Here is a 26362-nt window from a genome sequence, read left to right as displayed (position 1 = left end):
TATATGAGTTTCAAATTACTTTACCAAATATGGTGATCCTTCAGAATAATTGCTTATTTGAATTAAGATAACAGATTACTTTTACTTAAAAATAACTGTTTTGGCAACTTGTGTGCTGTTCTGGTGCATTTGTCACTGATGATTAAAAATAGAATACTATTGATATGCTTGGCAGCCAGTACTGTGGTAGCACAGAATAATTTAGTCATGCAAAAGTAAAAATGTTTTTCTCTTACTTTTATATCCAATGTTTTTCTCTTAGTGTAAACCTCATGAAGACCAAATTAGACCCAGAAGGGCTGGGCATCATATTACTGGGTCCCTTTCTGCAAGAATTCTTCCCTGAGCAGGTAACCAATATAGTTTTATTGCTAGGGAGTAGTGTCTATTTAACTTGTCTTTGAGAGTCATTAAACTCTTCTATCAATATCACAGGTATAGTTTTAAAATGTGTTGTATTTCTTTGGCACAGGTGACCAGCAAATAACATTATTATATTTCAAAATAAACTGTAGGTTCTGTTCTTGCAAAGTGCGCCTGATTCTGAGAGCTTTACATTGGAAAGAAGTTCCATTGTAGTGCCACGTTCAAAAATTAAGCTATGAAAATACATAATTACGTTGCACATGAAGTTTAACTACTTCCCTACTCAGAAAAGGGGGTTTATTTTTTTTCTCAGAATGCAGTGATCAATTTGGCTTTATCAATATTAAAAATGTCTGCTAGAATTGCAGGCAAATAGGTAAAGGTTGCAATATATGTAAAATTATTTGTGTATCTCTAATAATGTAAAAAGTTTAACAAAAAATCATTACAGATTTATGTTTAGCATGAAGTAGATGAGGAGTTCAAAAGTATTTTTCCACATATTCATTAAGAAATCATCACTTCTGAGAAGTATATGTTAAGCTAGCACTGCTATCCTCCCTTTCACCTGGGTCGCATTATCCTACTCTCATACTCCTTCCACCAAGAATATCTTTGTGCAGATATATATTAAACCATAACAGGGAACTGATTTTGATGAGAGCAATCTTAGCAGTTTTGTGGGGGTTTGTTCAAATGCTAGTATTGGCAGAAGATGGTGGGTTTCCCTAGGGACAGAAAGATGGGCTTTTGGAAGCAAGAGAAAGGCTGAGAGGAGTAATCCTTTGGAGGTTTTTGTGGCTTAGCATATAATTGAAACTCTGTGGCTTAATTTTTATAGCCAAGAAGATGTGAAACTAGTGCTGAATACTACACCCAAACAGTACTGCACTATGAAACAGTCTGGTTATTCAGAAGAATGCACTGCCAAAGATGGTAATGAAAGAATACATCATTAAGAGATGATTCAGCATCTGGAGGAGGAAAAAAATAAATAAGTTTTCATTTGCTTGGGATCTACAAAATTAGGTTCACAATGTGTAATTGCCAGCTATTTCTTTTTCCTTTCATTTGTATATCCAGAAATAGAAATACCTTTAGAATGAGTATAACTTAATCTTATTTTTCACAATTATACCACACCTGTAAATTTTGAAGGCTCTGTATGTCTAGAGTGGAGTTTAGAAAGCCACAGTGTGTCTTGAGTACTGTGTTCAAACTTGGGGCCCCCAGCCAGCACAAGAAAGATGCAGAGCTCTTGGAATGGGTCCAGAGGAGGGCCACTAAGATGATCAGAGGGCTGGAGCACCACTCCTATGAGGAAAGGTTGAGGGAACTGGGCTTGTTTAGATTGGAGAAGAAAAGGCTCTGGGGAGACCTCACTGTGGCCTTCCAGTACTTGAAGGGAGCATATAAACAGGAGGAGGAACAACTGTTTACGTGGGTTGATAGTGGTAGGACAAGGGGGAATGGTTTTAAACTAAGGGAAGATTTAGGTTAGATATTCAGAGGAGATTTTTCACTGAGAGCATGGTGATGCACTGGAACAGCTTGCTCAGAGAGGTGGTGGATTCCCCATCCCTGGAGACATTCTAGGCCAGGCTGAATGTGGCTCTGGGCGGCCTGGTCTAGTGGTTGGCAACCCTGCCTGTGCAGGGAGTTTGAAACTAGATTTTTAGGTCTTTTTCAACACAGGCCATTCTGTAATTCTATGATTTTCTGTAGCTGACTGTACCTAAACTGTCCAGTACTGTGGGTCATAGCTGGAGGAAAAAAAAATCCTTTGTTTGGAGCTACTCTTCTGTTGACTGTTGCTGAATAGCATCACTGAATGGGCAAGGGGAGCTGGAGAAAGAAGCTTAGTGTAGTCTTGGGCAGATCTTTCCTCAGTCACTTGAAGACTTGGTGAAGGAACTCTTCATCTGCTGTGAATTTGGAGGCCACAAGTCAGTGATTGTCCATCAAGCACTAATTGCATATTATTCCCTGCCGCTCAGTTTCCCCTGAGCTGTTGCTACCTCTAGTGCAAAACATGGGAAGTATTACTGTTTGAAGAATATAGTCTGAACAGTCAGCATAATTTGGCTTGGGAACTCCTACTATCTGTTATTATTAGGGCATGATGAGGGCGTTAAACCTGCCTGTGGCTCTCTGGATCAGGTAGGAAGAACTCTTCCCCATACTGATACCTAGTTCAGAATTCTTTCCTGTTTCATCTGAAAATATTGTGAGGAAATAGCAGATGCCAGTGATGGTTAGAATTGTTGATATTCGCCCTTACACAGTATTTGAACAATTACCTAGTGGCCAGGGCAACCAGGTTTAATTCCTTTTTGCTGAAAATGTTCAAATTCCCATTTTCTCCTAGAAAGAACTTAAATCTGCCTTGAGCCAGAAGGGGTTTCAGCTTTCCTTTTCAAAGCTGTTGATTACTGAGATGAAAAATTTTCAAAGGTCATTTAGATTGAGAGAACAAGCACGACTCCTTAGTGCTTACGTAACGCTTAGAGAGGGGGAATTCCTGAATTTGTATGTCCTCTTTTGGGGCATACACAAATTTCTTAACATCTGTGGGACAGGAACTGGAAGCCAGCACTTCTGTTCCTTTAAGGTGAGCATATCCTCATCAGGGAAAAGAATACATGCCCTCTTTCCGTCACTGCAAAGCCTAGTTTTATACGTGTCTGTTACTGCTTACCTTTCTCTTCTCCACCTTCCCTCCACTAAGTAGCCTAGCTTGCTGTGTGAAACCTGTAGCTAGATAAGTTTTTTGAGTTCCTCTAGAGGAGAAAAATGAATAGGGGTATTCTGTTAACTGATGAATGTTCTGTAACCAGAGCAGCTGTCTCCTCATTCCAGCATTTACTGCCATGTACTTGAAAGAAGGATAAGCTTTTATTCAGAACCCGAACCAGTTGGTATGAAAGAGATGATATTACACCTAATTTGTTTTTCTGAGTTCAGTTAATTGTGAGGTATTTTAGTCCTTTTAAGACTGAAGCACTTAAACGCCTGGAGTGGCAAAGGTTGACAACTACAGTACATCTACTGTTAGGCATCTTCTGAACAGGGTCCTCAGAATTAGTTTACAATTAGGCAGGCATGGGTGTAAATTACTCTTTGGCTTCAAACGGAGGGTTGGAGGCTGGATTTAATCTTCAGTAAATATTTAAGTTAGTAGCATCCGAACAGTCATAAGTGCACACAACTGTGGATACTACTGAAGGTGTCTAGCTTGAAAAGATGTAGCTGAATACTGAAATGATTTAAAGGATCCAGATGAACACAGAAAATTGTTACTAACTCTTGAAAATTGCGGGAAAGGGGAGTTATCTTTTAATTTACTGACATTTTTGAATTGTTTGTGATGAGAAAGACAAGATGAACAAAATCTTCTGGATGATACGTCTAAAAAATTGTATTCTAGTTCTACAGTTTCACAGTCTTCATGTTGTCTTTGTTTAAATACATTTGTCTAATTGTAAAGGGAAGTCACTGTCAAGGCACAGTATGTATATTACATGACATTAACAGTTTTCTTTCTGCTAGGACTCTAGGGTTTCGGAGTCATTTACTGTTTACCATTACAATGGACTGAAGCAATCTAACTATAATGAAAAGGTAAGATGTAAAAAATGTAAATCTGGCGTTAATAACAGTCAGTCTACAAAACACTGTTTGGAATTATAAAACTGAGCATAGTTACAAGTAAAATACTCTTCAAAGTTTTTTGTTGTTTTTTTCTTTGCCTGTTTTTTGTTTTTTTTTTTTCTCAAAAGTACTCTGGGTAATTTTATTGCAAAATGATATATTTGAAATTGGAAACTGCTGTCTACTTCTGGTAATATTTTAGATATTATACTGGATCTCTTCAGCTATGCTTTTTGAATAGACGAGCTTGCTCATCTTGACAAGTCGTATCTGAACTGTAAAGGACAGTCCAACTGTCCACCTGTCACCAATATTTCCCACTAAACCATGTCTCTCAATACAATATCTAAACATTTCTTGAATACCTCCAGGGATGGTGATGCCACCCTGGGCAGCCTGATCCAGTGCCTGACCACTCTCTCAGAGTGAAAGTACTTCCTAACGTCCAATCTGAATCTCCCCTGGCACAACTTGAGGCCATTCCCTCTAGTCCTATCACCAGTTATGGAGAGAAGAGGCCAACCCCCACCTCACCACAGCCTCTCTTCAGGTAGTTGTAGAGAGTGATAAGTCACTCCTGAGCCTCCTCTTCTCCAGACTGAACAACCCCAGCTCCCTCAGCTGCTTCTCATGAGACTTGTGCTCCAGACATCTCACTAGCTGCGTTGCCCCTCTCTGAATACACCCCAGAGCCTCAATATGTTTCTTGTAGTGAGGTGCCCGAAACTCAAGTGCACAGTACTCAAGATGCAACCTCACCAGTGCTGAGTACAAAGGAACAATCATTTCCCTGCTTCTTCTGGCAACGCAATTTCTGATATAAGCCGGGATGCCATTGGCCTTGTTGGCTACCTGGACATGCTACTGGCTCGCATTCAGCTGAGTGTCAACCAGTATTCCCAGGTCTGTTTCAGTACTCCACATACTTCCAACAGAAGTTAGATTATTTTTTTTAGCTATTTATGTGGGGACAGCAATGACCTGTTTCAGCTTTCTCATAAAGAGAGGGTTGTACATAGCATGTTATGGCTGCTTCTAAGTTTGTTCCTGAATGAGTGTTTAGGTTAGAAGAGTATAATGTGTCATAGATATAAGTAACAAAAGACATAATAGACACAAGTAACAAAGATGACCTCAAGTGAAAAGGCTCTGCCTGAAAATAGATTCACTCAGTCTTCTCATTAACTTGGAATTAAGTCATTATAACATACTACTGTGAAGTCTTCAGCAGTTTTGTAGTCCAAGTGTCAGCGAAAGCATTAAACGGTGCATTTATCTTTGCTATTGAACATATCTATATATATAATAGAGAAAATTTGCACTAAGTTTTGATTTCTGAAAATTCTGCCTGTACCATTTTAAATATTGTTGTATGAATAGAGCTGTTTTTCAACAGAAATTTCACCTTATGGAAAAAGTAATTCTGCAAAGCTAAGTCTAAGGAACACTGTCTCTCATTAAAATAACAGTATCAAATATTGCAACTGTTAACAGTAGTAGTCCTTTTGTCGCTGAATTTTTACATTGCATTTCCTGGATTTTTATTTTACCCCTTTCTTGCCTTCACTGTTTCTTCACATAAACCATCAAATAGATATGGCCTTATGTTATAAAGAAACCTCAGCTGACGTATTTGGATTTATTTTGGCAGGTCATGTATGTAGAAGGCACAGCAGTTGTTATGGGTTTTGAAGAGCCAATGCTGCAGACTGATGACACTCCTGTAAAACGCTGCTTGCAAACCAAATGGCCATACATAGAATTACTGTGGACCACAGATCGATCTCCTTCTTTAAACTGATAGATTTCATGTACGTGACATGCTACTATCGAATGCTTGGAAGGGGATATAGGGATTGGTGTTTGCTTGGAAAGTGGTATGCTTTGACTGTGTGAAGTTATACACTGGTATCATTGAATTGTAAATAATGATTACAAACACTTTTTCAGTGTTAATTGGAATATTTAATTTTTTAATCAGATTGATTTCTATTATAATAGTTTGTCTTTTTTTGGCCACCATAGTACTGTTAATGTGAGTTATGCTTTAAAAAAAAGACTACTTATAAAGTCTTAACATTATCTTGCCATCTCATGAAGATTTGAAAAATGTCTGATATTGCAGAATCTGAATATTAGATGTCAGATCTTTAAAACATATTCAACTGCTTCTGAATCCATATAGGCATGTTTTATTATTTAAATTGGCTGACATTACAGTACCATGATGTGTGGACTAGACTGGCCTTTGCACTCGATATGTTTAAATGAGTTTAAACTTCCTGCAATATTTCCTAAAATCCAGTTTTAACTAAAGAGCTTGCACAGTGTGACAGGAATATGATACATTTCTAGGACTATTAATAAGTATAATTCATAAATACTCTTTCTTGGCAGTTGTATATTACTGTGGCTTAGTTATCGGGCATGTTAAAACCGAACAAAAAATCTGAGGAAAAATAGATGTATTAATATTTATTTGAATTTGTATAAAAATGTAAAAAATAAAACAGTGGAATTTCTTGTTCTATAATCTCTAAACTATTCAAGCTCATAATATTGCCAAATACCTCTTCTCAATTTGTCCAAACAGCAGTGTAAGCCAGCGTTATTGTATGTGTTAAGTGCATGAGAACATCTGTTACTGCATTATTATATTCCTTTATTTATTATCAACTTGTTAGCCCTGAAATAAATTTTTTCCTTGAATCTTAATGTTCTTAAGCTTAAAATTTTACTGCACCACCTCTCTAAGATGATGAAAAGAGACCTTGGGTTTAGAAATGTCAGATTTTGAGATAACTTTGGTGGAGGGAGGGTGGGGATAATTGATTGCATCTTAACTGCAACTGATGAGCCTCTGTTATTGCCACTACAGCTGAAATTCACATTCAGAATTGTTTCTCCCTGTTTAAAATTTCTTTCATGTGTGACTCCAGAATGATCATCGTACAGAAGAAACAAGCTGACATGATCAAAAATAGCATAGTTTCAGGAAGAAACCTTTGTTTCTTAGTTTACACTGTGAAGTAAGTGGTAATGCCAGAAAGAGAATATTTCTTGCATGATATTTGCAGATATGTTCTGTGAAAGACTGTAAAATGTGTCTATTAGTTGTACATCTAGAAATAGTTCAAGTAGGACTTACTTAAAAACACAACTCCTGAAATGAACTTGACTATTATTGAATGCAAAACCAACAGTAGTGTATCTCACCTCTCTGAGATTTGTTCCTCTGAAATGGAGGAGTTCTTATCAAGTTGACTTAATGAGTCTAATCTCACTTACTCAACTCAAACTTACTACGTGGACTGGATGCTATGAGACTTGTGCAACAGTAGGATTGCCACTCAAACATATTAGAACAGATTTCTCTAGTCTCTGTATTTAGCTAGATTGCCTGACAAGTCTGAAGTTTTAGTTTTTCTGGAAGGCTCATGCTTGATGGGTTCTTGATTCAGCTGATTTTGCTACTTTATGGTAAATATCTTCAGACTTTGATTGTAACAGTTCACTTCTCTTGTTCTTTTTCTGAGATTCTAGCATTGTCTTGCCTTCTGATAGAGTGTTTCCCAACACAGCTTATACTGAGTCTGTTAGAATGACGAGCAGCCTTTTTCTAGTCCACTGTCAGACACAATGTATGTTCCATATGAAGGAAAAAAAAAATTAGAAGCCCTGCTGATGTGAGATACAAGCATTTAAAACTTAGTACTCTAGGAAGAAATTAGTGTGCCTTGTGTATTAAAGGAACTCTTATTCCATTCTTTTTTTCCTTCAGACTTCCTATCGTGAGGCTCGCTAGACTTCGGTTACAATGTCAACTAGGTTAATTGCATGAAATCACTTGTAAATCAAGATAAAATTTATTTCCATGAGACCTCTAGAGAAGAAACCTCTTTCTGCTTAGTTTGCTAAAAGTCTTTGTCTGCTCATACTCAAATTAGCCTTGGTGCTCTTCATGTATGAATTACTTTTGCTGAGATTTCTAACTTGGACAGTGTTTGTAGGGGTGAAGTTCAAAACCTAATGCAGAAAATCGTTTGTTGGCACATCGTCCTGAATTCACATTCCAGCAACTAGCACACAGGGGGAAGAGAAAGGGTCTTGTATTAATAAAATTATTAATCTAAGGGAATCTAGCAAACCTTAAGGTACAGCTTAATGAGTTTGCTATTTATTAATTTAATTGGCTACAAGCAATTGTGTGTCAAGCTTTTTGCTCACAGATGTGTTTCTTCACTTAATTGTTCTCACACTCGTGTACTGGCTAAAATTCATCCTTTTTGGTTTGGAGAGACGAGGTGTTCAGATTCAGCAACTGAACAAGGCTGTTAAGTCATGCTTTTTGTAGGACATGGTTGTATTCTCATTTCATCCTCTTACTTTGTGACACTATAATCAATACTCTCTAGGTAACGGCTCTTTTGTAGTTTAGTAGGCTTCTTGCCTACTGAAAGAGTTACTAGGAAATACCTCAGAGGATAGATAATCTTTCCTGTGGGAATTGGACACTGAGGATTCTGTCATGGCCTGTTTTAGGAAAATCTAGCAGTGAAATTGGCATTAATTTTGACATTATTTATGTTAAAATCCTGTACAATTCCTTGAAACACTTCTGCTAGCAGATAGATTACTAAGTAGTAGAATAACATAAGATTAAAGTTTTCATAATACAGGCTTGTATGAAATGTTAAGAGGTTTACTTAGGCAAAACTTTCTGTAGAAGCTTTCGGTGATATATTTTTAAGACCGTATTGATATGTTAACTTCATCAACTGCATATAATGCAAGCTGTAGAAATTCACACCAGGAAGCTCATATAGTCTGTGCAAATCATTTGGTTCTATGTCTGACCTTCGTATAACAGTAAATAGGTTTATAATGACCTTCAGAGCATTTAGCCAAAGAGGCCAATGAAGGCTTGCTCTCTTGGCTCCTGATCAGAGCCCATTAAGACTTTTTTGTGCAGTATTCAAAGCAGTCAGTGTATCAGGCCACCAAACTTCAGTCCAACAACATCTGGGGCAGCTGCATGAACTATGCAGATCGCAAAGTCCAGTGCAGGCAGTTTTAAAATCTGGGGAACCCAAATCTGGAATGTTTCCAATGGTTGGAACAGATCTAGGTTGTTTAGGGTAATGTGCCAGTTATCCAAGTGCAAAGATCTTAGGGCTGATGTCACTGGAGAAATGACTCCTTTCTGGCAACAGTTAAGAATATGTGCATTTAGTGGTTTGTCTGCTTTAGAGATGCAATGCGTAGATCTGTCATTGATCTGTTTGAATCGAGTTGGCTTGTCCTACACTCACATCTATGTTTGAGATTAAAAAAGAAAAAAGAGAGAGATGTTTGCACTAACTAGCTCCAGTGGTATGGGTATGTACTTCACACAAGCAGGACAAGAGGAGCGCATGGGAACTGCAAGGCATTATTATGTAATGCAATGCAACATTTACAATGGCTGAATTTCTATTCACTTGGTTGGTATCATGATACACAACTTTCAGTTGCCTTCAGCTGCTTTGGAAATGTGTGACTTGTAAGGGTAGGTGTTACCCCCCACAAGTCATTCAGGTACTTCTGAGTTTATTGGTGGTGGTTAGGTCTCCGAGTGACCCTTGTCCAATGTAAAATAGCCAAATAATGTCATCTTTTGCTCTAATAGGAGGAGTAAAGTCAGTAAAAGAATTAAGGAGTATTACAGGCATGTGGTCCAGCTGCGGGTCACACGGCTAATGATGGAAATAAACACTGCTCTGTTTTCGTGAGCAGGAATGTCCATCTTATCAGAATAATCTTGCCATAAAGCACTTAAAATAAAATAAACACAAAAGTAAAGAAACCAGAGCCTCAGAACAAAACAAACAACTCTGATTTCATAGGTATGCTCTGCTGATGTGTGTTTATAAATGGGTTTCATTCTGAATGTTCTCAATTTTCCTGAACTTTCTCTGATATTTTTGGACACATCTGTATTATAAATGCTGCAAAACAAACCTTTTAGTTCAAATAGAGTGGATTAAGCAGAAATTAAAATGTTGGCTTTTTTGTTTTGTTTTGTTTTCCTTTTCAGTTTCTTCCTATCTTTGAATAGATCAGAAAAAAATAAGAATTGCATCCCTTCAAGATGCAGTGCCTTGTCTCATTTCTCTTGCTGGGAAAGGGAGTGTTATCAGGCAGACGTGCTTTTACACAGACTCAAAGCATATCCTGTTGTATTGGAAGGGACCCATAAGGATCATCATCTGCAACTCCTGGCTCCACATAGAAGCACCCAAAAATCAGAACATATGTCCTTAATAAAACAGCTACAACACTGCTGTGAGGCTCGCTGAGGCAAGACGATTCAAAATGGGCACTACAGCCTCATTGTTTTTAATTACTTTTATCAAGAACTTGTAAGAGAAGCTTTCTAAAAGCTCAATTCAGTGCAACTTCCAGCAATGTAGCGTTGACAGTTTCTGTGAGTATAGAGGCATGACGTCTGCTCCTGCACAGAGCTTTGGTGTAGGCCCACAGCAGCACAGCCCTGTGTGCCAATACAAGGTCCTCCCTTCAGCTGAGCAAGGTTTTATGGCCAGGTAAGCCAACAGAGACACTTTCAGAGGAAATTCCTAGCTGCTAATGATGAGCACATCCAGAAAGATGAGCTGAACAGCTCAGAGTCCGCTGACCAGTGGTATGCCTCGGGGGTCTTGGTTGGGACTGATGCAGTTTGGCATCTTTATTAATGATATGGACAGTGGGATCAAGGGCACCATCAGGAATTTTGCGGATGACACCACACTGTGCAGTGCAGTCATGAGAGAAGAACACCATCCAGAGGAAGCTGAACAGACTTGAGAGGTAGGCCCCTCCAGCCTCATGAAGTTCAACAAGTTCAAGTACAAGTTGCTGCATCTGAGCTGGGGCAATCCCAAGGACTTGGGAGTTTTGGTGGATGAGAAATTGGACATCAGTCAGCAGTACACACTTGCATCCCAGAAAGTCAACTATGTCCTGCGTTTCTTCAAAAGAAGTGTGACCAGTCATGAGAGGGAGGTGCTTCTCACTGTCCTGCTCCACCTCTGCATACACCATCTGGAGCACTGCAGACAGCTCTGGGGCCCCCAGCACAAGAAAGATGTGGAAATGTTGGAGTGAGTCCAGAGGAAACCATGAGGATGTTCAGAGGGCTGGAGCACTCTCCTATTAAGAAAGGCCGATGGAACTGGGGCTATTCAGCCTCTAGAAGAGAAGGCTCTGGGGAGATCTCACTGCAGCCTTTCAATATTTAAAAGGAGCCTATAAGAAAGATGGACTTTGGTCTATCGATGGCGGAAGGGATGATGGTTTAAAAGAGGGAAGATTTAGGTTAGATGTTAGGTGAAAATTCTTTACTCAGTATGGTGTACTGCTGTCTGGGGAATCTCTGGGAGCCCCATCCCTGGAGTTGCTCAAGGATGTGGCCCTGGGCAGCCTGATCCAGTGGGGGGCAGTCCTGCCAATGGCACAGGGGTCGGACTGGTGGTGTTTGAGATCCCTTCCAAACCAAATTGCTCTATGATTCTACTATTCTATGGTAGAATAGTAACATGAGCCGTTCTGGTATACTAATGTGTTCTGAAGGGTGGGGTTGGATTTACATCTGCCCTGTGGTAAGAGATTTGGGCTTTTTGCACAATTCTTTTTTTTTTTTTTTTAAATATGAATGCCCGCATTCATATGTCTATAATATATAATTGTCTGATTAAAGTCTATGTTTTTTCCATGTATTCAAGCTGCCTAAAAGGCACGGTTCAATTATCGCACCCTTCAGTTCAAACTCCTGACCATACTGGAAGTGGAGGGACGTTCACGTGGAAACCATCAGCCTTAGCTCCGCCACGGAGTGGCTGCGCACGCAGGGTGACGGCTGGGCAGAGCTGAGGGGGAAAGTTACGAGAGCATCGCGGGCCGCAACGCCGCCGTGCAGACGCCGGTCCGCTCCGACGAGGCACCGAGGCACGGCCTCACCTCCGGCTCTCCCTCCCTTGCTCCTCAGGGGCCGCCAGGGGGCGCCGGAGCGCGGCTCTCCGCTCGGCACGGCGGGGTGAGCGGGGCCGAGCCGCCCTCCAGCCGCCCGCCCCGCCGCAGGCAGCTCAGCGCTGCACCGCTCCGCTTCGCCGCTGTTCCCGGCCGAGGCGAGCCGCACAGGGGATGAAGATGCCGCGCCGGCTGCTCCTCCTGTCAGCCCTGCTCTGCGCGCCGGCTTCGGCCTTCAACCTGGACGAGGAGAAGCTGACGGTGTACAGCGGGCCGCCCGGCAGCTACTTCGGGTACTCGGTGGACTTCTACATCCCCGACCCCAGCACGTGAGTGCCGGTGCTGGCGGCGGGCGGGCGGCGGGGGCGAATCCCGGGGCGGGGGCGGCGGGGTGACAGCCCCCGGCCCCGCGTCGGCGCCGAGCCCCCCGCTCCGCCGGTGATTCGCGAGCGTGCTCCGCAGGGTCAGCGTCCTGGTGGGAGCTCCCCGAGCCAACACCACGCAGCCGGACATCGTGGAAGGAGGGGCGGTGTACCACTGCGGCTGGCCGGCCGCGCGCTGCAGGCAGATCCCCTTCGATAACACCAGTAAGTGCTCTGCGGGGCCGCGTGCGGGCATCGCGCGGCCGCTCGGACCGCTGCTCGCGTCGGCAGCGTGTGGCTGGGACGGATGGAGCGACTCGGGAGCCGCTGCTTGCTCAGCTCCTCGCAGACAGCGAGGGTTCTCCTCTAGAGCAGCTCGGGCTGGATGCAAGCCGGTTTAGGCTCGGTGTGGGTAGGTCGTAGCCACTTCCAGAATCCCAAAACAGATGTTTCCTATTTAATTAGGGAGAACGCACGTTTTAAGCAAGTCAGGCTGTTTATGTTTTCTGTTGTCTCTTTGTAGGTCTTGAAAATAATTTAAGCTGAGCATTCCCAGGGAAATAAAAATGGATTGGTTTCATTAAGGCAAAGTTTGACAGTTTAGCTGTTAAACAAAAGTTATGATTCTTTAGGTTATATTTAATCTTAGCATTTATGGTGCACTTAAATGCAAACACAATGCACTTCAGCCTTTTTCTAAGAGCACACATTAAATTAGAAGAGCTTAAGTGCAGCGAGTAAATACAGTCCTTCACCCGTTCCACCCCCAGCCAGCCACACGTCCCAGGGCTGTGTTCATCACTGCAAACCCCACTTAGGGCTCCCCTCACATCTGGACATTCTTCCAAACACACCTTGGGCTCCTGCTCTGGATGCAGTATTTGATGTGCATGTGGCTACTTGGGTGTGTAATATGATGTAGATCATAACTTATGTGTAAATGGGAATGTGTGGACATAGAATGCCTTCCATATCTTTATTGTAATATTAATAAAATTAGTAGAGGAAGTATTTCTTTATTTCCATCTAATGGCTAGATAGTTCATGTACCAGAAGATGAATATATTATCTACACAAATTACTTGTAGATTTGAATAGAAAACTTTCCAAACAGGTGAAAATCCCATTGCTTTTTAAAGGGGAGTTTTGAAAAATGAATGAAAATCTGGTGATGAAAAGCAGAATGACATCTGGCTTTCCTGTGGGAAACTCCAGAAAAGTTCACCGAAGAGGCTTAGGGCAACTCCATCTCTTATTTGCAGATGTTGTATTTGAATAGAAACACTACCAGTTTGAGTTAGCATCTCAGAATCATAGAATGGTTAGAGTTGGAAAGGACCCTTAAAAGTCATCTAGCTCCCCAGGAACAGCTACATGGCTTTGTGCTGTACCACATGATTGTCCAGAGAGGACAGAGAGCTCAGCATCTCCAAAGCGTTGTTCCCTCGGGCTACCTGAGGCATTTTGTATCCCCTGGATAGACACCTGACTTTTTCATCTTCCTCAGTGCCTTAACCAGAAGACAATCCTTTTTGCCAAAGCAACAACTCCAACTAATTGTTAAAAGACTGAGCATTCAGCTCTAGGTCTTTAACTTCACAGATGAGTGCTTCAAGCACTGAAACAGGAAAGGTACATAGGATGCTTCAAGGCTGGAAAGTCTCATTTTGATATATTTTTTTGCAAAGTTTCCTTGTTTAAGTACTGTTTTCTTGAATCTAACCAGTGTCAGCTCTTTCAGTTAGATTCACCAGGCATAGCAAAAGAAATAAAACTTCTGAATCACTGACAGCATTTTTAATTAACATCAGAAGTAAAAATTGAGGAGAGCTGGAAAGAAAGGGCGAGTGTAATGTAACACTTAAAAGGCAGCATGAGCCATTAAAAAAGAACCTATTAAATCAGTATTGTTCACCACAAGAGTTCAATAGAGGACTTCTAAAGAATTTGTTAAAGAAAAGTAGGTTTGTGCAGTCTATAGCCCGACGTAGATACATGAAATTTCTGCAGTCACAGAAACTGTGAAATTTCTGCAATAACCAAAAAATTCAAGAGATCAACAAATGCAGATGGTTGAAAACCCACTAACTTAATATCACAACTCAAATATGAGCATGAAAGCTTTTGATGTCTTCTATTTCTGAGGGCTGGACACACAAATGTAGGAGTGCTCTGCGAAGTTATACTCACCCAGTGAGGGAGCATACAGTGCACTTGGATGTTATTTGGGCTTTTTCCTACCAACAGCAGCCATCAGACTTCAGAAACAGAAATGTTCATTGGATGAATGAGGACACTTCTACCAAAAACATAATAGTGTTTTTGACTGCATCAGGGCTGGAATTACCTCAGAAGCAGAGCATCTCTGCTGCTGACTGCAGGTGCTGGGATGTGCAGACATTGCAAGTCATCCTGTGATGTTGTAGGGCCAATGTTTGTCCTAAGTAAGTGGGCGCCTAACTAACGAAACTCTTATCTAATTGTACAAACTATTTCACAGTTTCCAGAAGGAAAATGGACCTAATTTCAAGATTTCCATCATTTGCAAATGTGTTGATATTATTTGTCTTAGAGCTTCTATTGTCTTGTTCCTCCTAAATTTAAGAAGTGATGGCAGTGACTAATTTTCTGCGGTGACTTCAGTCAAGTTTCCAGCCATTTCCTAGTATCAAGGCGTTACAGGTGTGGGGTTGCTTTGTACTAATTTATATTTCTCCTTATTTTACTGATTCCAACATGTTTATTGAATGAATGTATATATCACTTTAGACAGAAGAAAGATTTTTTTCCAGAGAGTGATTTGAGGGAACCAAGAGTTAATAGACATCTTTGTGGAAAATGGAGGCTACCTTAGGTTAATACTTGGATGGTAAGCACTGAGACAGGATGGGTTCTATAGTCTGTAATGTTTCAACTTTACTTTCTTCTGAATAATATCTTCCTCTTTTGAAGATAACTACAAGGTTTATTTTAAAGAAAGCTATTATTTATGCTCTGTACCACGGAGTCCTGAAGGGAGAATAGAGATGTGAAGCCCCACTGGACCTGCCATCCCAACACTGGTGTAAGGCAACATCAGGTTTTCCCCATGGAGTGGAGATCTGACACTGCAGGAGCTGCACTCAGTCACTGGCAAGGTGCCCCCAGCCTCCCTGTCACCACTCTGGAGACTAAACTTTGTGTTTTGTCTCCTGTAGTCCTTAAATGACAAGAGACAAATCTCTGTGGCTTGTGAAGTTCTCTCACTCCTTTTTATCCCAGAAACTAAGACTGCATGAGGAATTAGGCATTGTGTAGGACACTAATGTATACCTAACAGGAGCACGCAATATTTAGTCAATTACCCATGAGAAGTATGCAAACACTTTTAACACTTTGTCATTACTTTATAGTGCTGTGTTCTAGCAGTCAAACACAAACAAGGTTCTCTACTGCTAGCACTGATACTCAAGACTACTCCTGAAATCATCTCTGTGGCACCACTGGTACGGTAGGATGCACGAGCTGGTCTGAGTGCTATGAGCAGCTGCTTGTGCTAACGTGGATGTGTTTGTGGTCTGAACTACTCTGATGAGAAGATGGCAGATTTAGCAGAGGTTCAGGACCATCTGCAGCTTGTGCCTGAACTGACACTGTTCTACTGGGAATTCACCCAGAGTTTCACTAATCTCCACAGGTTACTGTATTTGTTCTTCAGAGTATTCAGTCCAGACATTTCCAAAGCACTGAGGGTATCTACTTGCAAACTTACATCAGTAATTAGTCCTCTTGATGTAATAGATTGTTTCTGCCAGGGGGCAGAGGAAGAAGGAAGATGAAATTTTGGCATGCATTGGGAATTGAGTCCATCCATCCATATACAAGTCATGTAGCAGGGCATTGCTGTATGTGTGGACCAGTGATGTGGCCTGCAGCAAAGAAGGGGTTTTAACAGAAACTGTGTTTCTTCCTGCTGATGCAGCACTGAGTCTGCAATCTCTCAAAGCTCCCGAAACCTCGGTGCTGGAGCCAAGGCTGGGAGGAAGCTGAAAGCACTGCCCCTTAGAACACAGCTGATGCTTTAACCAATTTCTTTGCAGCAAGGGACTGATGTAAAGTATAATGGAAGGGCTTTTAGTATTCCCTTACTCCAGGAAATACGGACTGAAGGGCAGGGACTCTTTCTTGTTTCTCTGCTCCATAAAACTGTCCTACTGCACTACAGTGGAAGGCAGAGATACTCTTTGAAACTTGATGAGAGGACGGGGCAACAAGCATCGGGATTATAACGAGGAGATATGATCTGGATTTCCTCTCTTATCTGCACAAAGCTAACTTCTCCTTTTCAGTTTCACCATTATGAAAAGAGTTTTACCATGACCATTTCTGCTTAGCACTGAGGTACAACTCCAAAGTCATTGTGTTTAATCTGAATGCTTTTCCTTAAGGCTGCCAGAAGAGGTAGCAGGAGAGCAATATGAAAAAAAGCTCTCCCTGTTTGATTAACTGGGGAACTTAAGCATTCAAAGCATCTTGCAGCCAGGAGCAAACTTCAGTGCCACCAGAAGTACACTGTTGCACTTGAGAGCTGTTAAAAAACTCATACTTCATATTTCAGGAACTCATTTTAAGGGTTATTTTTAATGGTAGTACTAAACAAACTGGAACATGTTTTAAATTAGCTCTAAGGGCAGAATTTTAAACACTTGCCATAAGTCTCCAGGGCTCACTATAGTGCTGCCTTCGCTGCCAGTCATCTTCAACAGTTTTAGAAAAATAAGTTATATTTTTCTAAACTAACAGGAGAGAATTTGGACAGACTCTGAAGAAGAACAGGTAAGGGGAATGTAGGTCAGTCACAGCCAAATGTGCAGTTGATTAAAATCATGAGCTAATTTGGCCAGCAGTTGAGCTGATGGTAACAGAACCCAGGTACTGTATAAGGAAAGGATGTATTGTGGGACTCAAGAGATTTAGTTACATGAGGAAATCATTGGCTATAAAGTTGGTAAGATTCTGAGGAGAACTTAGAATCCTGTTGTAAAAGAAACTTTACATCTCAAGAGAAAATGCTGAGGGAGAATTTTGTTGCACTTTTAAATGCTGACACATTTCAGTGAATATGCCAGAAAGACCTTATCTGGAGCCTCGTGGTTCACTTGTAGCATTCTGATTTATAATGGACCCTTGTCACTTTCTTTTATAAATCTCAGCATTATCTAAAGAAGGGAAAAAATACCCTTTGCTGTGTTAGTTCATGCCCTGAGGTCTTGATTTGTTTTTGATCAGATTGTACTCAGGCAAAAAATCCTGTTGGGTCTGATGATTTTTTTTTTTTTCTTGATTCATGGAATGAAAGTCCAAATAAAGCTCTTTAGATATGATCTATCAAATTAAAATAACTCATATGAGCAGAATCCAAGGCACGATACAAAACCAGAAATAAAATAGATGTTTGCAGAATCAGATAAATATAAAAACGGAGACAGCTCTCCTTGTCGGGTAGGGATTTTGCTTGTCCTTACTGTCTCAAAACACTGTGGAGTCTTTTTTTCCATAGCAATAACATTGAAGGCAACTTGCTTGTCTTTAGTCTTGCTTTTGTATTCTGCCTCTCTGCTAAAGACATCATTTCAGTGACCCTGTGGATATTACTGTGGTTAGCAATGGGTGCTATCATTTGGATTTTTAATAGTGATTGTATGGAAACTGCTGAGTCACAGCCTGACCCACTGATTGACCACCTGAGGCAAGCACTGAGTCAGCCATGGGAGCACAGGTGAAGGCAATTCAGCTGGGTGACCAGAAGAGGTGGAGCCTGGCTGCAGCTCTCCCAGACCCCATTTAAGGGCTGACTGCCACAGGGGAAGGGTCTCTTTCTGGAGATTCCTCCTTTGTGTGGTCTTTCCTGTGAACCTAGATCTTTAGATATAGGTGGGCATTCCTTCCCTGTTGTTTGTTTCTTTTCCCATTTTCACCGCAATCATCTTTCTAACTGTAACACCAACTGTAATGATGATGATATCAAAAGAAATCACTGCCATATCATCTTCTCCCTTGATTCTAGAATACGGGATCCTCTGTGCCTGTACAAACTCCTTTCTCTTGCTTCCTTCCTGCAAGACGTGACCCCATCAGTGCAGCAGGGCTTCAGAGTTCAAAGAAAGTAGGTTACTTGGAGCCTTGTGTAGCCATGTTCTGCCAAAGGATGGAGACATGACAGCCTCTCTGAGTAAACTGTTGTAGTGGCTTATAACTCTTAGATCTTCCTTTGTTTTCTCCTTTAGCTGTAAGTCTTGTACAGGTATTTCAAAGCTGTACATAGTATTCCAAGTGTTGTCCTGTTTTGAGGGAGATACTTGCTTTTCTTGGCCTATACATACTTGTATAAATATTTGTTATGTTTATATACTTTTATTGAAAAATTGCGTAGATTGAGCTGACTTTTCAGCTTCACTCTGCACGTATACGTGAATGTGTGTCATATATGTATATATTAGGTTTTATATTTCATATATTTATGTATACATATGGCTATGCTTAAATACATTTGTATATCAAGACTCATATTGAAAAGGGATTTGCCATCCTGGCTGCAATCTGAGTAGGTACAGGTTAGTCAACAGAGCCTTTAGCAGATGCCTGTTGGGTATTTGTGTTTACCCATTCCAGTACATGCATGCAAACTCGCACACAAGAGCTAGTGAAAATAATACTTTTCTAAGTTCCTCATGCATGAGAAATGACCTGAGAGAGTTACATGTCTATCAAATACCTGGATTAGATTTTGCTTTTGTTCATTTGAGTATTTTCTGATTACGGAGGATGCTTTTTACTTTTAGTTTTCAAAAACTAAGTGAAAAGCAGTGAGCCCCTATCGGTGTCTGCAAATATTTTTTTTTCCTTTATTTTTAATTATCTTCTAGTATCTGATTAATACAACAAGGAAATATTTATGAGAGCAGTGCTTGGGTTGTGCCTGTTAGAAGAGTTTATAATGTTACTTAGTGGCTGAGAGGAGACCAAGCCCCATAGAAAGTGCCAAATTTAGTCATGTACAAATGACAGATAAGCATTTACATTTATTCTGGGTTCAGGCTTCAGTTCCTGGAAATGAATCTCTGTACTGTTGTTCTTACATAGGTTTGCTTTTTTTCTGTCTGAATTCAATTTTTTCTACTTGTCGAGATACTACAGGAGCCTCCTTCCCTTTGGTAGCCCCAGGTAGCTCAAGTCCAAAACAGTAGAGAAAGAAACACTGATTTTGAGAACCATGTTTTACTGCCTGCAGTACTGCTTCTTAAGCTGGACTGCAAGGTAACACTACTGCACGGGAGTTTTGGCTTCTGCAGCAGCAAATGAGGTTATTTAGGGTTACTAAAATGTTGTTTAATTTTGTTTTTGCACCTAAATCTAAATACAGACGTTACTGCTCTTGCGTAGTCTTGATTGTCTGGTCCTTAGCCTGCAGTACTGCCTTAGCCAGTACAACTGAGAGTGACTCCAGGGCTGACTTTTAAGCCAAGTCTGCGAGTCATCCAGACTGCTGACCATCTGGAACAGCTCCTGGGTTGGCTCTGAGGCGATCCAGCTGGGGCTCAGGCACTGCTGGGCAGCCTGCACACAGGTCTGAGCGCCATGTGCCCGACCCAGCTGCTGCCCTATGGCCGAGCTCTCCTTGTGTTGGCATCACGTATCAGGATACTAGATTGCCTGCTCTTGGTTCTTAAAGGGGCCAGACATGTCCCTCCTGAAGAGATGATGACATCTGTGTGCAACCAGGCTGCAAGCCAAGCTTTTGTTGCTCACGGAAGTATAGCTATAGAGACAGCATGCGGGCCTCAGATCCTCATAAATAACACCAGGAGAGGAACTGTAATGTCTTATAATGGTATTGTCAGGATACAGACGTTATTTTTTGAAGCACTTAGGTAGCACTATTCTGAGGGATGCCAAAGACAGAAATAACTTCATTGTTTTCCGAAAACCAGAGTGTGATTTATCTGACAAACAAGTAGCTTTTATTTGAGCCTAGCTGCTCCAGGCCTGTCATCCTTGGCTCTCTGTAGTCAGATAAAAATGCAAGAAGGTTCTTCTTAGGCCATGATTCATCTGGCCTTCCCAGGTGTGTGTTTTTGGATGAAAACTGTGCAGCAGATCATGCCATGAAGGTGTACGTGGAGAGTGGCCTAGGACTTTGATGAGTATCCTCACTCAGACCTTGCTGTCTAATTCAGTGAGCCAGTGCCCAGTAATAGCAGTCCATGTGTAGTCACACAGGCTAATTGTGCTTATAGCTTCATTTTGATAAAGACAGGGAAGCAATATTTGTTTTAGAACAATCTGAAAGAGTTTGTTTCTTATATATAGACTAAACTGTATTTTAAAGCACAACCTCAGGAAGTGGGCAGATGATTTCATAGCTCCAGTGAGAGTCCTGAACAAACGTGATTAAAAAAATTTCTGTGCAAAGACATTTATCTGGGGGGCAGGAGGGAGAAGCTACCTATTTACTAATTTGAGTGTGTAATGTTTTGCTAATTATTTTATAATAAAAATCCTATACTACATGATGAGGGGCTCGTAGTACACCTTTTGCCACTAAGGAGGACTACAGTTCTTGCAGATTTACTGGTAAATTCTGTCATGATTTTTATAAATTCCGCGAACAGTTGCCCCAGTTTTAAACTGTAATCTTTTCTCAAATTTGAGTATATTTTGCCAGTAGGCAGTCAAGGTCTTTGTAAGTTTGAGACTGGTTGTGAGGGTCCTCACTGGGAAAAGTAATGAAAAGTGGTATTGCCAAAAGCCAGGTGAAAGCAGGCAGCTCCCACAGCACAGTGTCGAAGTTGCTGACTGCCACACTCTTCAAGTTTAGATCTAAAGTAAGTGAAATAAATTTTAAAAGTCAGTAGTTCTGGGGTTATTTAAAGTTATTCTTTTTGAATTTTAAAGATCTAAATATTGCTGAAATTTGTCTCTCTCCTATGAGTGCTCTGAGCGTGGATTTTCTTATTAGCTTCCGCAGTTTCATGGTACTGAGACAATTATTTCTATGAAGGGAGGCACTTTCTCAGGCTTTTGAAACTTGTAGAGATCCCTTCTCATTTGACTTTCTTGTTTGCTATAAGAAAAATACAGCAGCGAGATCTCCCTTTTCACCAGAAAAGGGTTTCTCTTAATGTTTATGTCTGTAGCATTTGTGAAGTTGTCAGAGGCTGAGGTAACCAGTGGCCCAACATCCATGAAAAGGATTCAGGTATCTCCTCTGTGCCGGCTGGCCAAATAGCAGGAAGTGTTGGCTTTTTAAAAGAGACACTTATATCAGCTGCGTTTTCCCTCTGTTTGTAAAAGATGCACGTAAATCTATACAATGTAATAACATTACTTTTTTTCCTGTGTTCCGAGGTAGATGGTATATGATTTTATTTTCACTTAGAGAGAATAAAAAGAATTGATTCTTGTGCAATCCTTCTTGATAGGAAACAGAAACAAGCAGAAGGGAACGCAGGGGAAAGGAGTAATGTCCTGCTTATGTATAAATTGAGAAGTTCATTAGGAATGACTGGTAAGGGAAGAGAATAGCTCATGAACATATGGGAAATCAGTTCACTTTGGAGAACTAAGGGTGAAAGGAAGGGATGTCTGCTTTTTATTAAAACCTGAAATGCATTATAATTGGCTTGAGCCTACGCCCAGATGGCTTCTCTTACGCTGACATCTGCAAGAGTGTATATAAAGCAACATTAAGAAGCTGTCTCTTGTGACAGAATGTACACATGTAATTCTGTTAAAAACAAAGTCCTTTGCTGTCTGTCGTGTTGGGTCTTGAATATGAATGCTGAGAAATTTCATTTGCTTGGCAAAAACTAATTACAGAACGTGGACTTTTTTTTCCAGAATTTCTACCACCTATGAGAAGTTCTTAGGGATTTTTCTCATTTTTGTATATTTCTGTTCATCAATCATAAATTCCAGGACAACTTTCCTTTCCTTCTGTCTTTCTTTCTCTCTTTGAGCAGAAGGGGGGAAAATGGGGGGAGAATGCAGAATATGAACTTCCATCTTATGTTGGTTTTCTGAACTTTAAGTATAATTATTTTGAATTTTCACATGTGAATTTCACATGTAAAAATGACTCTTTTCCTCTGACCAATGAGAAGCTTAAATGTTAGTAGAACACTCCTGTATTAAACTGATAGGATCATGACAGTACATATGATGTAATTAATATATCTCTTGGTCTGTTCACTTGTATCTGTAATTCACAGGGTAATACTTCCTAAAATAAGCTGTCAACTTAATTCTCCTTTCTTTGTCAGACAACAGGAAAATTAAGGTCAATGGCACCAGGGAACCAATTGAGTTTAAGACCAATCAGTGGTTTGGGGCAACAGTCAAAGCTCATAAAGAAAAAGTTGTGGTAAGTCTTACGTATTTGGTATTAATTTGGAGATAATGTTTATCTTTTCTCAAACACGTCTCTCTAATACCTCTCTGTGTATAGACTGAAGAAGAAAGTCTATGATTATGCATAATTTATGTATATAACTTGAAAAAAATCAGCCTGTAAAATCAGGTAGAACTGATAACTTGAGAATATTGCTGCCATGTCAAAACAGGAGAATGCCATATTAGCTATGAAAGCAAATGATAATTTTTTTAAAGCAAATAATGGACCTAATTTTGAGACATGGTAATTATATGAAAGCTATATGCTTAAAAATGTTTGAAATTATGAAGCTTTATGAAGGATGTTAAATGTGGAACGTAGAGGAATCCAAGAATCTTTTAATTAAGATCAGTAAGTAAGAGAGCATTGACCTATTTTGTCGTGTTTAAATTGTTTCAAACGACTGTGTCATAGGGTAGAAGAGCTGCAAAAAAATAAGGATATGAAAGCTTCAAGTCGGGATTGCTTTCCAAGTGCAGTGTCTGTATTCCAGTTTTGTTGAGCATTTTCTCTGCTGGTGGAGGAGCCTGGCATGGAGCAAGCAGTTCTGTTGCTTAGTTAGGCAGTGGTGATGTTGCTTACACCCAGACTTTTTTCTGTTTGCAATTTAGTTTACGCTGGGAATGCTGCTGAAATCATTTTGTTATGAAGGAATCGTTTGATAATGTTATGATTTTTACAACTGCATAGCAATAACTTGTGTTGAGATTTGCTTAAAACTTCCAATTCTTAGTTAAAAAGTAGTTACAAGGGAAGAAACATCTAAAGGAAGTGCTTTTCCTTAAGTAGTATACCTTGGGGTTAATCTGGAGACGGATTTTGACATAAACCAGGTAATGAATAAAGCATCACCCTGTTCTGTTACAGAGCTAGCATGTACTGTTACTCCCTGTCATTTGTGTCAGTGTTATCACAGCTCTCAAACTTTGTGTTCCATGCCTTCATGTACCATTCTTTTATATTTGCACTCTCCATTTAAAAGCTAATTACACAGAGTATTTGTAAGAATGTCATCTTTCTAAACTGTCAATGTGAAAGCCTGAGAAGCAGCTGAAGATTTTTCCTTTTGTGTACTCTACTGAAAGTAGTTCACAAACCGAAACAGAGTTCTACTTAGTTACCATGTTGAATCTTTATCACGTGAGCAGAAAACCTCATCACAGTATTGGTACTAATCAACCATTGTTTTGCTTCTCATAACTCTTCTCAGGATAAAGTTTGAACAGAAAAGCTAGATGTTTTTCTTTTTTGTCTACAGTGCTTAAAAGGGGGAGAAAAATAAATTGTTATCAAGGTGGCAGAAGCTTTTTTTTTTTTTTTTAAGCTAAAAATTCAATCATAAACTGCCTTATGTGAACATTTGTTTATATATCATTCTTCAATCCATTTTACTCAGTGCTACAAAACGTGCCTCTGCCTCATAGGATGTGTAATTCCTCTTTGCTGCACTCTGGTTTTTCTCTGTTTTACTCTGTAAGCTGTCCTAGGCGGGGGCATGTCTTAGAGTCCCTGGCCCTAACCCAGTGTTCCAGAAGCTCAGGCTGTTCCAGTAAGCTCTGAGTAAGGCAGTGGTTCATCCAGCTGGAACTGATTGCAGAAGTAAGGCCAATACAGTAATGTAAATAACAATGCCTCGCCAGAGGGCTTCTCATTGCAAAAGAAAGACGGGAGGATTTGGTGGTATCTTACAAGGCTGTAGGGAGAGGTAATACCTCCACCCCACCACCCCTGCCATTGAAAAGTTTTTGGGCACAGGAACTCCTAAAGAATGACTTGCATACCTGACAGCTTGTAATTTTTCTTTTACAAGTACATGAGTTATTTTCAAAAGATTCTCTCCCTACACAACTACTATATCTTCTGTCCTTAGACTGTCATGTTTGTAACCCTACCACTGGAACACAGAAGATGAAATACTGGTTTGCTAACCAAACTAAGTTAGCAAAAAAAGTTTTCGCTGGAGGACTGTCAAATGCATTGCAGCCACACTGCCTCTGTAGAGGTGGCAATTCTGTTGGTTTTTTTAGTTAGGAAGCAGGAGCTCATAAGACAGCAGACAGTCTGATGGCTGTGGCAGGCAATGTGACACAACACTGACAGATCTCCTTCTGTTCAGAAGAGGAAAATCAAATAAATTCTGCTGTAGTGACCATTATTCTGTCCTGATACATCTTAAGGTAGAGATGTCTTCAGCCAAATACATGTAACGCACAGCTTAATCTAAGGGACTGATTCCTGTGCAGTGAGCAGTAATAGAGCAAGCATATTACTTGTGAAGTATGCTTCAGGGGTACTTGTAACATACACTTAAATATGAGTTGTAGTCAGATTTCATCTGCTAAGTGCTATAAGCAAAAGGTCAGATTCTATTTTTTCAGGTTATAATGTTATTCCAACAAGCAGAGGACGTGCATTTTCTTTCATCAATATGTTATGATCATTCCTGCGTGAATGATACAATACCAGAGGGAATCCTGGTAAGTTTGTTAAAAAGTGCATTTGTCAAGTACGTTAGTTTAAGAAAGGTACATGTGATTTCTGTTTTGGTAGGCTTGTGCTCCCTTATATCATTGGAGGACTCTTAAAGACAGTCCAGAGAAGGACCCCGTTGGCACCTGCTATGTAGCAATTCAGAACTTCAGTGCCTATGCTGAATACTCACCTTGTCGCAACAGTAAGTATTAATAGAAACCAGCTTGTGCTGGAGGAATTGATGCTGCACTCAGTGTTCTCTTGCTTTCAGTTTTTGTGCAGTCTTGTTTGAATGAAAGTTACTGCGTGTTATTATTGCATTGGATGAGGCTTAAAAAGAAATCAGCATTAAATTGTGTGATTGAAATTGGAAGCTTTATTGTATAATTGAAAGAGGAGAAATTAAGGAAATTAAGCTCATGCAGTTAGAGTGATGCAATGTAATTGGTTCAACTTAAATGGCTTTAAAATGTAGCAAACAGATCTAGATAAGAACCAGACAGCATTTTAAAACAATTACTCATGCTCATACTGAGTATAAATCTCTCATCACGGGATCACCATCAGAAGACCAGACCCCACACAGGCCTCTATCACTATTCATACCAGTATCATCCACAATAGTTCATTTATGAAGGGCTTCCAGCATGGAAGAAATCTACACACATGATCACTGCTGTTCCACTCCTTTCCCTGTGCTATTCTGAGTACGTGCGCCTCCATTCCACTGCAGTAGCAGTCTATGGGCCTTTCTGCTTGAGGAATAAGAAAAAATAGTGCATGTATGTTTAGAATCAAGCTCTGTTACCTAGAAGTCTACAATAAATTCCACATGTCAGATTAAATCACTTGTTCATCCTTTTTGGCATTCTATGTCTAGACAAATATACTGATTTTTTTTTTAATACTCACTACTTCAGTGCTCCAAATAATTAAAATCAATAAGAGGTATCTAGAGACTTGTCTGGGCTAGGCATGTGGCAGTTTCTGCACTCACAGACCAGAGAACTGTTCGTTCAGTAACATTCCTGAAGACACTGCGTGCATGATATGATGGACATACCTATCCCTT

At 40.3% G+C, this 26362-nt stretch overlaps 2 protein-coding genes across 6 annotated transcripts in view; both read left to right on the top strand.

Annotated features, from left to right (window-relative positions):
- Positions 1 to 6732, top strand: part of MINDY3 (MINDY lysine 48 deubiquitinase 3) — a 47326-nt gene extending 40594 nt beyond the window's left edge. The window contains exons 13-16 of one of the 2 annotated variants that reach the window (XM_090142874.1): positions 263 to 350; positions 1208 to 1302; positions 3916 to 3987; positions 5669 to 5799. In XM_090142874.1, the coding sequence (XP_089999000.1) occupies positions 263 to 350; positions 1208 to 1302; positions 3916 to 3964 (232 nt within the window). In that variant the 3' untranslated portion in view covers positions 3965 to 3987; positions 5669 to 5799. Of the gene's footprint in view, positions 1 to 262; positions 351 to 1207; positions 1303 to 3915; positions 3988 to 5668 lie in introns of both variants that reach the window. The other variant, XM_031614512.2, reaches the window with a different exon arrangement.
- Positions 6733 to 12087: 5355 nt separating this feature from the next.
- The window catches only part of ITGA8 (integrin subunit alpha 8), a 101211-nt gene continuing 86936 nt past the window's right edge, over positions 12088 to 26362 (top strand). For 2 of the 4 annotated variants that reach the window (XM_090142871.1, XM_031614496.2), the window contains exons 1-4: positions 12089 to 12353; positions 12487 to 12611; positions 22688 to 22788; positions 25369 to 25492. In XM_090142871.1, the coding sequence (XP_089998997.1) occupies positions 12199 to 12353; positions 12487 to 12611; positions 22688 to 22788; positions 25369 to 25492 (505 nt within the window). In that variant the 5' untranslated portion in view covers positions 12089 to 12198. Of the gene's footprint in view, positions 12354 to 12486; positions 12612 to 21566; positions 21934 to 22687; positions 22789 to 25368; positions 25493 to 26362 lie in introns of those variants that run through there. The other 2 variants (XM_090142872.1, XM_090142873.1) reach the window with 2 other exon arrangements.

This window comes from Phasianus colchicus, chromosome 6, assembly GCF_987193195.1.
Source record: "Phasianus colchicus chromosome 6, bPhaCol1.hap1.1, whole genome shotgun sequence".
NCBI lineage: Eukaryota > Metazoa > Chordata > Aves > Galliformes > Phasianidae > Phasianus > Phasianus colchicus.
Note: the sequence above shows the minus strand (reverse complement) of the source record. Positions and strands in the feature narration are given on the sequence as shown.